Source organism: Halyomorpha halys, unplaced genomic scaffold (genome assembly GCF_000696795.3).
Source record: "Halyomorpha halys isolate HHAL.00 unplaced genomic scaffold, Hhal_1.1 Scaffold1195.1, whole genome shotgun sequence".
Lineage (NCBI taxonomy): Eukaryota > Metazoa > Arthropoda > Insecta > Hemiptera > Pentatomidae > Halyomorpha > Halyomorpha halys.
In genome coordinates, this window is record NW_027108820.1 from 18,174 (window position 1) to 31,447 (window position 13,274).

General features: G+C 28.6%; 1 protein-coding gene across 1 annotated transcript in view; it reads right to left on the reverse strand.

Moving 5' to 3' along the window:
* Positions 1 to 86: 86 nt before the first annotated feature.
* Positions 87 to 13,274, reverse strand: part of LOC136795018 (RNA polymerase II subunit A C-terminal domain phosphatase-like) — a gene marked incomplete in the record, with an annotated part of 18,501 nt that continues 5,313 nt past the window's right edge. Inside the window, 5 exon segments of the mRNA XM_067047151.1 lie at positions 87 to 577; positions 4,350 to 4,413; positions 9,023 to 9,140; positions 9,994 to 10,064; positions 11,391 to 11,609. Of these exon segments, the coding sequence (XP_066903252.1) occupies positions 441 to 577; positions 4,350 to 4,413; positions 9,023 to 9,140; positions 9,994 to 10,064; positions 11,391 to 11,609 (609 nt within the window).

Here is a 13,274-nt window from a genome sequence, read left to right on the forward strand (position 1 = left end):
AAACTAGTAAAAGAATTATATACAGGTTAAGGTTGGTAGCACTTGGAAGTAAACAATCTGTCAAAAAGGTTATAAATAAAGCAATGCACTGTTACAACTTTAGTTTATTTAAAAATAACCTTATAATGTACACAATCATTATAATAAATTAGATAACAAAGGTATAACACTTACAACACTCTCATTTTGTACATATCAATAACCTTTTACACTATTTTAGTTTTATAGTTTATTACATGAACACATGTAGATGATACATATAACCACACACAGACCTATGTGAAATTAATTGAACACTTTGAGTTTTAGACGTAAATTACCATTATAAAGCCAAAACACTAAGTATAAAATTGATTTACAATGTATTTACACATTAGTGGACATGGTAAAGGGAATTGAAATTTATTTATTAATAGGTACATGTGTATTTGTTCTAAGCTTTAATCTGAAAGCCCTTGTTCTATTTGATGACCAAGCAAAGATAAATCTTCTTCAGCATCTTCTTCATCTAGAGATGATTCCGTGTTAGAATTGCTATTTTCTCTACTCGGGATTCCACTGGTATCTTGCTCATTTTCTGAAAATATATAACTTTATGAGATAAAAAAAGGTTAATAGATTGGTTGATCATTACTAAGTTCTTTTCTAAAATAACTCTCATTGGGAAGTACTGGCATAAAACTAAGTAATTTGGTATTATGTTCTTGGTATATTGGTATTATATTCTAAAAATTGTTATGTATTTAACAGGTATGTTTGTAAATAAGTAAATTATTATGTATTTAACAGGCATATTTGCAAATAAACAAATTATTACATTTACAATAAAGGTTAGAGCTAATCAATGTTGCCGTAAATTTCTACAACTCTTGCTTAAATTTACGAATACAGGAAACAAACAAAATAAACTCAAATCTACTAATGCATGAAACAAACAAAATAAACTCAAATCTACCAATACATGACACAAAGAAATAAGTCTTAGTGAAATTTCAATAAAAGACATATATATATGAACACACACACACCTAATGTAATATAAATGTTAGTTATTGAGTGGAAATTATTATATGAGATAGGGATGTGATCAGTGAAGAAAACAAATAAGTTTTACTTATTACTATCCAAACCATATCCTTATTTATATAATATATTTCATTATATGAATGTAGAATTCATGAGTTCTTAACTATTCCAGTTCTGCGATTAATTAACAAGTTTTCTTATGTGCTTGGTGATCTGAAAAATTTCAGTTTGAGACTTTACTCCTTCTGTGAACTCATTTTTCCCAAGTCAATGCTAAGAAAGATATCTTCAGCCCCTGTCTTTTATTGATCCTTATCTTCTATGGTGGCTTCATATAGAATAGCATTATCTATCACACCAACTCCTGCTGTCTCATCTCAGTATAGAGGTACACTGACTTTTAATGCAGGCTCTCTCTTTATATCCTGTTTACATAATGAACCCATTATTGATTAACAAATGAGGCAAAAACCTGCACTCATAGGAGTCCCGGAATTTCTTCATTCTTTATAAAGTTTTGTACCCAAGCTCAATAGCCTTCCTGTAACAGTTTTATAGAATCTCCCTACCTGATTAATTTTATATCTGTTTTAAATACATTGTTCTGACAACATTAGTTGATGGAGAATGGATAAAATCAAATCATGTATACAAGTTTTCCCATGAGCGGGCACAATACACGTGGCACTAAAATATAAGTTTCATTCTTGTAATCTAATGGAAATCGTACAAGTACAGGTTCAATGTATTCCGTAGGATACTAGGGAATGATGAAAATCTTTTTGATACTATTAGAATTTTTCTAAAACCAAATAGTTTTTAGTACTTAAAATATTGAATTCAATAATTGAATTTCAGTAGACTAATGAACTGGAGGATAATTAAATAAGTTTCAACACATTACATAATTAAGCGACTATAAAAATCTCAGATATTTATAATCATTAAGTACTTTAGGAATGAGCCCAGAAAAAATGAAGTTGGGAGAGGAGAGGAATTGGAAGGCTCAAATATCTGTTGGAGGTTTTACTTGTACATGGTAACATTTCACTTGCATAATAAAAACAACTAATCAGTTTTTAGAGAAACATAAGTTCTGAAATCATTAAAATTACCTCTCAAATTAATAATACACTTAAATAGTCTCTAAGTAGGTTTGAAAAAGAAACATGTTTGTGTTTTAATCGAGAAGATTTCCAGACCAATGCTTTTACTAACCTATTTTATCTCTGACTTTATTAAGACACCATATATGGTGATAAAATGATGAACAGCAGTACAAATTAAAATAGTAATACAAATTATTATTAAATTGATTAGGATTTAAAGAAGCATATATATAACTTTGCCACACAACCTTAATTTGGAGTAATAAAACCTAAAATATAACTTAATACTACAATTATTGTTGATTTATTATAATGTTTTTACCACATATTTGATAATTAGAATAAGATATACTATCTCAGTGGTTCCTAAAATGTAGAAGAGTCTCCAAGGAACACTAAGCCAGGACATGAAATGTGTGGAACACCCTCGCCCTACCACACTAAAGGGTGGTTTCCACAAAAATTTTGAAAATTAGGATGCTTATCAGTGCTTTTTCAGGGGCATTTATCAGTTAACCAGTTAACACTCAACCTAGAAGAAAGTTAAATAATAAAACAGTTCTAACAGTAAGAGCTTACAAAATATGTGCTGCTGATATATTTTACAATCGATCTAGTAACCACAGTACTAGATTGATTTTAAAAAGATATAAAATATGTAGCATAATTTTCCCTTATATATATATATATATATATACTGTTGACGCCATAATATATCTAATATAAATATATATACCTTGTAAATAGTATTTGAGTTACATATATTTTTGTTTGTATTGTTTTATTTAGATTTAGTTATTTAAAAAGAAAAAAATATGTAACTATATTTGTTTGTAATAATGAGTAATAGAGACAGTTACTAGGGGCTGATGATTGTTGCTAAGGCGTCACCCTAGCAACGGACCGACCATCTTAGTTTTTTTTATGGCAGTTCCGGCTAATTAGTGGCCGTGGTAGCGTCTAAGCAGCCCTGTCTGCCCTTATAATTTAATAGTTTGGACATTTTGAGTTTTTAGTCATCATTACAGTACGGAACCAGACCACTTCTGTGTTTCGATTATAATATGAGTTCCAATTAATTAAGTAATTAGTGGCCAACCCCTGAACCCAAGGAACGTGTGTAACCAGCCCTGTCTGCGTTCATTTTGTTGGCTCACCTAATACAATACGACTGTTGGATATTTGGACCATCGATGAGCCAGACCTACACATCTCGGCAGCACTCTTCCTCTGACCTATCGGAGTGGAGCAATCTTTCATCGTGCAGTATTTATTTTTTTTGTGTAAACATAATTTATCGAACTATTTTATTTTTATCTGAAAGGCCTTTTTATTCTTACTTGTATATTTTGTTTATGTTAGTTTTTAAAATGTTTAATCCGAGCCAGTTTGTTTGTCGTTTGAGGTGGCTTTAACACACACACATATACATATATAATGAGGTGTAGATAGTTGACCATAGATATTAATCTACACCTCATTGGAGAAGTTTGTCGGGGAGGGGGGGGGAGTGGGTGCGGTCAGCAAAGAACAACATAAATAAATATGGTTTTGTTTATTTATGTTGTTCTTTGCTGACCGCACCCCCCGACAAACTTCTCCAATTATATATATATATACCTATATATGTATATATATTTATTAAAAAATTGTATAACCCTCATTTTAGGGCTAACCAAGAGCGATAATTAAAGAACCAAATGAATTTCGGTAAAAAAACAATTTGTTAGTACATAAAATTTTTTTTAAAAGCCTACAATGCTTAAACTAATAAGGGTTGTTGATAACTTGGCCTGGTAACCAACTAACTAAATACTACCATTATAGATTGTTAACATACATCAATGTACTAATGATATATGACACAGGATACACCTAAAGTATTATATTGTCAGGAAGCCAGAGCTAAGGTGGATATTTTTGTTATCCAATTTTATCTTTAGTACGCATCCAACTGTAGGAAAATAAAAATTAAACAGCAGTTATGTAGTTTACTATAAGAATCCTATAAGTAAATAACTATAAGAATCCTCTCCTACTTCCATACTTAACACTATAATTACATAACTAATTTAGTCCTAATATACTTTACGATATACCAAGCAATTTATAATAAACTCTAAGTCCAAACATCAAATTTTATAATTAAACATTGATAACACAAATAAAAGTACAGAAGGAATGGATAGAATATAGATAAATTTTCTATCTTACCATCCTCCCCAGAGTCACTATCAGAGAGCTCTCCAACTTCTTCTGCCATGGCATCCATGTCTTCCTATAATAATTAGTTAAAGCAATATGCAAATAAAGGAATAATATAATTAAGAGGTACGTTGAAGAGAGGATAACAGTCATAACAATAATTAATAATCCATTAAAAAAGAGATAAGTTGTAGATGTAACAGGATTGATAAATATAATTAAAAATCAACCTTTACACATATTTTTCACAACAAATTAGGTTGAACAGAACAAGTGATGTTAATGAGAAAGTAAACCATGCTACAAACTAAACCAGCACCTGAGATGAAAAAAAAAGTATTGAAATAAATAAATAAACAAAATAATCATTTGTTTGGTGATATAAAGAAAAAAATAATTTAACTAGAAATGAACATCCCGACAATCATTTCACCATTATTAGTGTTAATATTCAATAAAGGGTCCTATGACATTGATGTAAATGATCCAAAACCTCTTAACAACTTATATATTACACAATGGTTAAGAGGTTTTAGAAATCAGGTCACAATATATTACTTACCAGACAACAAAAAATTCTAAGGGTGATGTAATATGTCAAAAATTTGTTCCTTATAAGATATTTTAAGGACTATACAAATTAAATAAGATGAAATATTTTTTGATGAACAGCTTACCGCTTGATGACTTCATTCTTTTATTATACCAGAGTGGGACAGAGTGCGAGTTAGTATGGGGATAAAATTGAAACTAAAAAAAATTCAGAATTACCGAGATAATAATTATAGTAAATAGATAACTAATAACCTACTGTTTACTATAAAAAATAGTTAAAAACATAATTTTTGTTAAGTGAAAAATAAATTGAAAATGAAACATTTTAAAAGCAAAAAATTAATCAAATTAATAACGATAACAAATAAACATCAAATCCCTGAAGTTAATACCACAAAAGGTATTTAATCTTCACTTTTTACTAATTAAGAAGTAGAATAGTAGGAATCATAAGATATTTCCACGTTACTGTCCAAAAATTCTTAAGTCAATGTTCACCATAATCATAATGCATTCTAAATAAATGATTATAACAAAATATTTAGACAAATCTCTTTTGGTCATTCCGTTGAGCAGGTAATCTCACTAGTTATTAATGCATCTCTGAATCAGTGGCATAATACAGTAGTTGATTTTGAATATATATAATATAATTATCATAACTTTCCTGATATGCAAATTTTTGTTACTTTAAAATTTATTAATTTATGTTTAACATTAAGAAATGACATATATTTATACCAGATAAGTTTTTACTCAGGAGGAGCCAGAGATTTTAGACAAGCCTTCCAAACTAAGGATGCAGGCTGATGTTATCAAACTAGTAGAGTGCTTTGGTAACGATGGGAAATATATTACGTCTATTGCTTGGAGAGCTCTTTGCAATCATGCATGATGGGCTAAACTGGAAAGAGCTCAGTATTTGAGTATTGGTATTGCCTTGTTTCTTTAGTATAAATATTGTATTGTTATTTTAAATTATTGACTGGTTGAAAGCATTGGTTTTAAAGTATATAAAATATTTTTTTAAAAGTTTTGTTCTTAATATGTTTTTAGTTAAAATTGCACACATACTTTGTCAGACGGATGTTTTTCCATTGTCTATATGTTTTTAATTGTTGAATGGATCCATTTTTAGTATATTTTGTAAATAAACACATATGTCTATTGCGACAGGGGTGGTTGATGAATAGACAATCATGTGTTAAAATGTGCAATGCTGTCACAGTTGGTAAACAAGCAATTGTTAAAATGCTGAAATAGGCATTTTATAGATATCAAGCTGTCTTAGAAAAATCAAGCATACAAGTATTATGCTACAAAACTATTTTAATTACAATATGTGAAATATAAAACACTATTTTTTTTTTCATATTCCCTACCTTGGAAAAAATCAAAACAAAACAAACTTGACTCACACCATTATCACTCTCACTGTCTTATTTACATCAGCAAAGCTGACATGATAACATGAATAACAAAATACAAAGTTTGAAATACATATACACAGGTAATACATATATATCCTGAAAAAAAGGAAATTAATTTTTTCATGGTTACTAAGAGTTTAACAGTAATAAAACAAATGAAATAATTCCAAAACCTACACACTAAATTTTTATCTAAAGTAAAGTTTTGAGTGAATCTTGAAGTTTGGTGAATTTACTATCTGTAGATTATTCAGTTAAATCCTTTTTGTGAAAAACAATGATTAATTGTTCATTATATTACTATCCTCTTGGTCAATACCAAAAGGAAAAAAGAACCAAAACACAGTGATCTGGTTCTTTATAGGTTCTTAAAACCACTAACAGATTAATAAATGCACAGAACTTAAATATTTATCTTTAGAAAACTAACATTAGCAATTAAAATATAATATGATAATGTAGTGCCAGCATACCATACTTTAATTCAGATAAAAAAAGTAGTCAGGATGTTTTGGAAGTAAGGTCATGAATTGCTGGTGTAGCCATATTTTCCTAGGGAAAAGATGGTTTAATATTTAAAGAATACAATTATAAAACATAAAATTATACCCGTACAACTTCAGCCCCTTATTGTATGATTGAGAGTTCACGAATAAAATTTTTGAGGAAAAGTGAGGGTAAAATACAGACATTTAGCGTTCTGGTTAATAAACATATATTTAAGACCAAATTTAAATCTTCAAAGGGGTAGATGCTGTAAGTTTCTTGGTAAAGGAATAAAAAATAATTATGTAATTTAAAAACGAGAAATTTAGATAGGTCTTGAATTATAGCTTATCGGTCCAGTTATATATAGTTATAAGTCCAGGTTCTGATGCCTTTTTTTTTTTTACTTGGCTTGCTTAGGCTGATAGTGATGTGTGGGTTGGTGAAATGGTGAAGATCGTAAATTTTGCTCACTCAATCCTAAATGTCTCCAACAAGAACTGGCCAGCAAGTCCTATATATATGTAATGGTTAGGGCAGCCATATTCTGGCATCCATCCTACAGTGTCTTGAATATTTGTGGGGTATCCTGATGCGGTGCCTTTTATGCTTTATACCCACCGTTGCTAGGAGGGTACAAAAAAATAAGACCCTCAACCCGGAATTTATATAAATAAAAAACATAGGACTAAAATTGGATGCCTAAATCCGACATACCATTACAAATATTCCCTTTCCTCAAATACAAACAATCAAAACCCACAGCAACAAGATCAATGATGATCCATCCATCTACGTCTTGCAATACTCCTCCAGATTCCATTATCAGTTATTCATTTATTACACAACTCAACAAATTGTATTTACTGGATTCATGAGCTGAATTGTCTGTTATGCAATCTTCTGATTCTTCACCTGTCTCATCTTTACATTAGTAAAATATTACATTTTTGGTGATGTTCATGATATGTCTCCTAACCATAAAGTAAACAGCACAAAAAAGTATGATAGATTTTAACACTTCTTATTTCTATATAGTAATTTTTAACATGAATTAATAAATTTGTAGCAGATAAATAACAAACATTTGCTGTCTTTCATGTCCTGGATTATCCATTATACAACCTTTTGATTATTAAGCTGTCTCATCTGTATTTGAGTCAATTTTTTCATTTTTGGAAGCCTAAAGGTGATGGGTGATGGTCATGAGATAAGGTAAGACAATATGTCTCGTAACCAGTAAGTGAACAGCAGAAGGAAGTATGATAATTTTAACATTTCTGATTTCTGTACAGTAATTTTTAACATAAATTAATAAATTTGCAGCAGATAAATAACAAACATTTGTTGTCTTTAATTTTTATTGAACCTCTGGAGATGGTTACTGAATGAGCCGAAGAAAAAAACTAAAGTATTATTTTAGTCCAAATGATTATTTAACCAAATATCAAAGTAAACAAAGAAATGAACATAAAACAAGAAGTTGTTTAATGTAAAGTACTGCATAACCAATGATTTATTATGAATAGCATTGAAAAAAAATAGTAGGAGAAATCATAGAAAATCTTTTGGAAAAGTATTAATGACATTCTAAAGTGAAAAATATGCTGAAATATACCTTATTAATGATTCAAAAAATTAAACTTTTAAGATTCAGAATATTTTCTTTTCAAATGTATCTTCATAATAAAAAGAAAAAGAAAGCTTTTACGTAACTTCTTAGATGTTAATAACTGGTTTTGGTTAATTAAATATAATAATCTTTTATTCATCATATATTATATGTTAGTTCTAGTCCCTTCAAAACAATATCTTTTACCAGCTCAAAGTTGAACTAGATTACACAGAACTTAAATGAAAAATTTAATTCGGCTGTTGTAAATAAAGAAAAAAAAAATTAAATTCAATCTGCAACACTTGAAATAGCAATGCTAACAAAGAGAAAAAAATGAAAATTCAAATTTCTCATATAACCTAAACAATAACACAACTAGTTCTTCCACATTCTTCCTTATTTTGCTCTATTTGAATCAAAAATTTTGATTTTATAATTTAACACAATTATCATGTAAAGAATTAGTTAACTGATGTTAACTACTACAGTTCTCATAAATAAATTATTTTATGATTTAAGGTTTTAATGGGAGTCATTTAAAACATAAGGATAATTGAAAGATTTTAGCAGCATTGAAAGATTTTAGAACAATTTACCTGTGAAAGAGTTATGAGACTAGTAGGAACCCCTTTTGCACCTGTACGACAGAATTGAGGAGGTAATGGACCATAATCAGCTCCTATGTCGTAGAGGCGTTCATCGACTCTTTCCCACCTGCAAAAAAAGAAAAAATAATTTTAAATTATATTTAGAAGTAAAGAATATAATTTATTAAATTGGTGACAATTTAAGTTATAATTTACAAAAAAGGAATATAATAACGACAATTCACAATCTAAATAACCGAATTTATCAATTAAACTGGAACTGAAACAAAGGACAGTTTGATTGAATTTTACAGAACAGTTTAATTTTGATAGTTAATTATGTTTGAAAAAAAAAATAAAAAAGCACCTAGACTTACTGAAACCAAAGATAACAATTATCAGTTTAAAAAGTAAAAGTAATGATACCATAGGACATTTATATAAGCACAAAACTTGTTAGAAAATAGAAGTAAAGGATAAACTTTGATGAAAAATAGAATATATACATTAATTTTACAACAACAGTTATTAACCTTAGGCAATCAAAGAATATTAAAAGTGGGCACAACTCCACAAATTGTGTTTATCGATTCACTGGATGAATTCACTATCTTAACAAGGTATCTATTTTAACATATCTAGGACAAAAATTCATTACATTTTGCAGTTTTATGATCAAGTGATGTATGTATATACCTTAAATGTATAACCTCCGGTTATAATTTTTAAAACTTATAAAAGTAAAATAATTAAGTCTAAATGTTTGGGAATGCTTAAATGAAAAAGAGCAAGGCTTCGCAACTTACATTCTGGTTAACCCAATTGCTATAGTAATTAACACTTTCTCAACTTCATACTTCAAAAGTTAGAGAATGACAGGTTTATTACATTGAGAGAAAACTAACATTAGCAATTAAAATATAATATGATAATGTAGTGCCAGTATATAATGCTAACATAGAACAAGAATATAAATGTACCTGTGCGAACACGTCAAAAGCCAGTGGGGATTCACAACTTTAATTCCTTTCATTTTCTTAGCTTGGTGGACCTGTAAAATAAAAATTAAACAAAACTAAATTAGTGTTATAATACATATATTGTGGCATAAGCTGAGATACCTTGTCAGTTCAACAAATAATTACTTTATAAAATAAAAAAAATAAAAATAAAGACAACTTATTATTTCAAATAATCTTGTCTCAATCAGCTTTTCACAGGATACCTACATAATCTTTTCTGACTAATGAGCTCTCTTGAATAAAACGTTCATTTTTTATTATGCTAATACTGAATTTTGTGGATAATACAATGGAATTACAAAGTGGTCCCCTATTACCTTGGGATGACATTGGACGCAAAGCTTTTGTAGAACGAGCATGTTAAAAAAAAAAGAAATATTACAGACAGCTTACCTTGATTTAAAACAAAAAAAGTATTGGCCCTTAAGCAGAAAATCAAATGTTTCTGTCTATAACAAGCTTCTTATTTTCAAACAAATACTAAAACCTATTTAGACTTATAGAATCCAACAGTGGAAATGTACAAGGGACTCTTAACAGACAAGTTACACAAAGATTTCAAAATAAAGTTCTTATAGAAATTGTTAATGCACAATGGTACATCAGAAATGATTATCTGGACTGGAACTGCAAGGACACATCAATGTTGAGGCTACCCATCTCCTCAACGCTAATGTCCTAATTTAGAAGATTGAAACAACGAAAGCCTCATGAACTTCTGAGATAATGTAATACTGTGAGGCCAAATAATAATTTAATGACAAGGTTATTGTTATTAAAACAATATGTTGTATATTTGGTTTTTTTGCAAACTTAGTAATTTAGAACTAAATTGCTAATAAGCTCTCATGATGAGCTTGATTATAATTTTAATGAATAAAAAAAAATGTTAAAGATTATACTTCTGAATTTTTTGGAGTTATAAGAACTCAGCTTAAATGTTGATAGTTAGACAACTAAAAACATCCTCTATGATTCAAGAAATTAGATGCCATAATTGGTTTCAGGATACTAAAAACAAAATAAAAGTTTAACTTATTTATTGCCAGTTAAAAAAGTTTAAAAACATCTACTAAGACTCTCGGAACTGGTAGTGGGTTAAGATATACTAATTTTTGACTAAGAGTCAAATGTGTCAAAGTGATATCAGTATCCATGCATAACTGCCAGTTTTTTCCCCTCCATCAAATGAAGAGTTACATAACTTCATACAGACTAGGTATGCTCCATAAGGGCCTCTATACCATAGAACCAATCCTAACCTAAGCTGAAGTAGAGGAAAAGGAAGTTAGATTTGCTACTGAGCTACCCTACTTGTTTTGAAGAAAGTTAAATAAAATTAAAATAATAAGTACCTTAGCAGTTCCTTTTCCAGCTGCGATAAGATGCGTAGTTGATGGTTGCAGAGTTGCAGATATTTTGGCTCCAAGTCGAATAGCAACTAAAGCTGGTTCAGATTCCTCCAATTTCGTTCGCAAGGGAATAAGACCAGAGAAAGCAAGTTCACAGTCTTTTAAGACATTTGACCTCAGATGTTCTATGACCCACTTAACTTCAGGAACGCCTTCTGTTTTCTAGAACACTTTTAATTTTTACAAAACAAGAAAAATCTTCTCATCAAATAGTAAAACTAATGTATGTAGAATACTTTAAATATTGTTGTACTGTTCATGTTCATGTAAAATACATTGTGTAGATATAGATATATATATGTATATTAAAACCAAAAGATACAAACTAACAATAAATAAACAGTAAATAGCTATAAATAGTAATTTAAAACTCAGGATAATATAAATAGTATTGTTTACACTAATAAATAGCAATATAATATAAATAATAATAATAAGTAGTTGTATTCATGGAAATAGATTGTAGTTTTAAAATTACAAACACCGATTAGCAAGGTTGCAAATATATATTTTTTTTTAAATATTTTTCATAATTGAGTAAGGAAATGGAAAAGGCTGTAAGTGCCAAAAAACTAGTTTTGAGAAAATGATAAAAACAGGTGGCTGGCAATGCCTTTTGTTCGAAAATTCCATTTCCATGGCTCAATTTGATTGTAATAAAATTTCATGAATACATATTCTTTAATAAATTCACTCCAAATCCTAATAAAATTGACATGCATGATCCTAAAACAATAATTAACATTTATATTGAAATTGAATAGTATTATTTCAAAATATATGAATATCCCTTTACGCATCCTGTTCTTTCAACAAAAATAACATTGTTTTTTTTTTTATAAGAGAGTAGAAAATCTTAAATTTCTGTCTCACTCAAAATGTTTTTTAAATATCAGATATTTTACAAATTATATCATTCTAATCTATGTTTATTTTTGTTATTGTCAATTCAAGAGGAATTATTTCATTTTATAGCATAATTTTTTTTTTTTTACGTTTCCAATTTTATAAAATTTGTCGTAACATCCATTACCTTTCTTTAAAGATAACAGTCCAGGTCCAGTTTCAATAGTAATGATTGTTTTGTAATTTTTATAAAAATCAAATCCTTGAATTATATTGCTTGTAATTTCTTAAATCGTTAATAATAATTAACCTAATAATCTGCCAAGTTTATTTGAATTGAAATAAATATCTACCTATTACACAACTACATTTCTTACCAATAACTGATATATTTGTTTTCATGATAGGCAACTACTTCATGTTTTCCAATTAATTTCTAGTTTTCTTCATAAAAAGATTTTTCTGTAACTGATATTTCAGTTCCAGCATAAATTAGGATACTTTTATTTCATTTTTCCATTTTAGTTTGAATTCAAGGACTAAGGTTCATTTTTTTTTCTTCAAAGATGTTATCTTAAAATAAATTGTTTACTAAATAATTTACTTAAATTTCATCAAGGAGGTGATTTTTTATTCATTATCTTCTTTGTCTAGTATCTTTAAATTCTTCTAAATTTATCCCCTCATCTTGCTGATGAACTTCAGCTACATGTCGGTAATATCAATTAGTTGAATGAACAATTTTCTACATCAATTTAATTAATTTTTCTATTTCTTGGTTCAAATTTTCTTTGATGGTCCTTTCTTGACTGTCACTATCATGGTTATGACTACTTTAAATTGTTCTTAGATTCTGGTTGTTATAATTTTGTTATTTTGCCCTTTAATGTTTTGATTACTTGTGCTTCTCTAATTTTTATACTCTCATTTCTTCAGGTTTAAGATTACATAGCCTATTATTATACCTTCCATGCTATAATT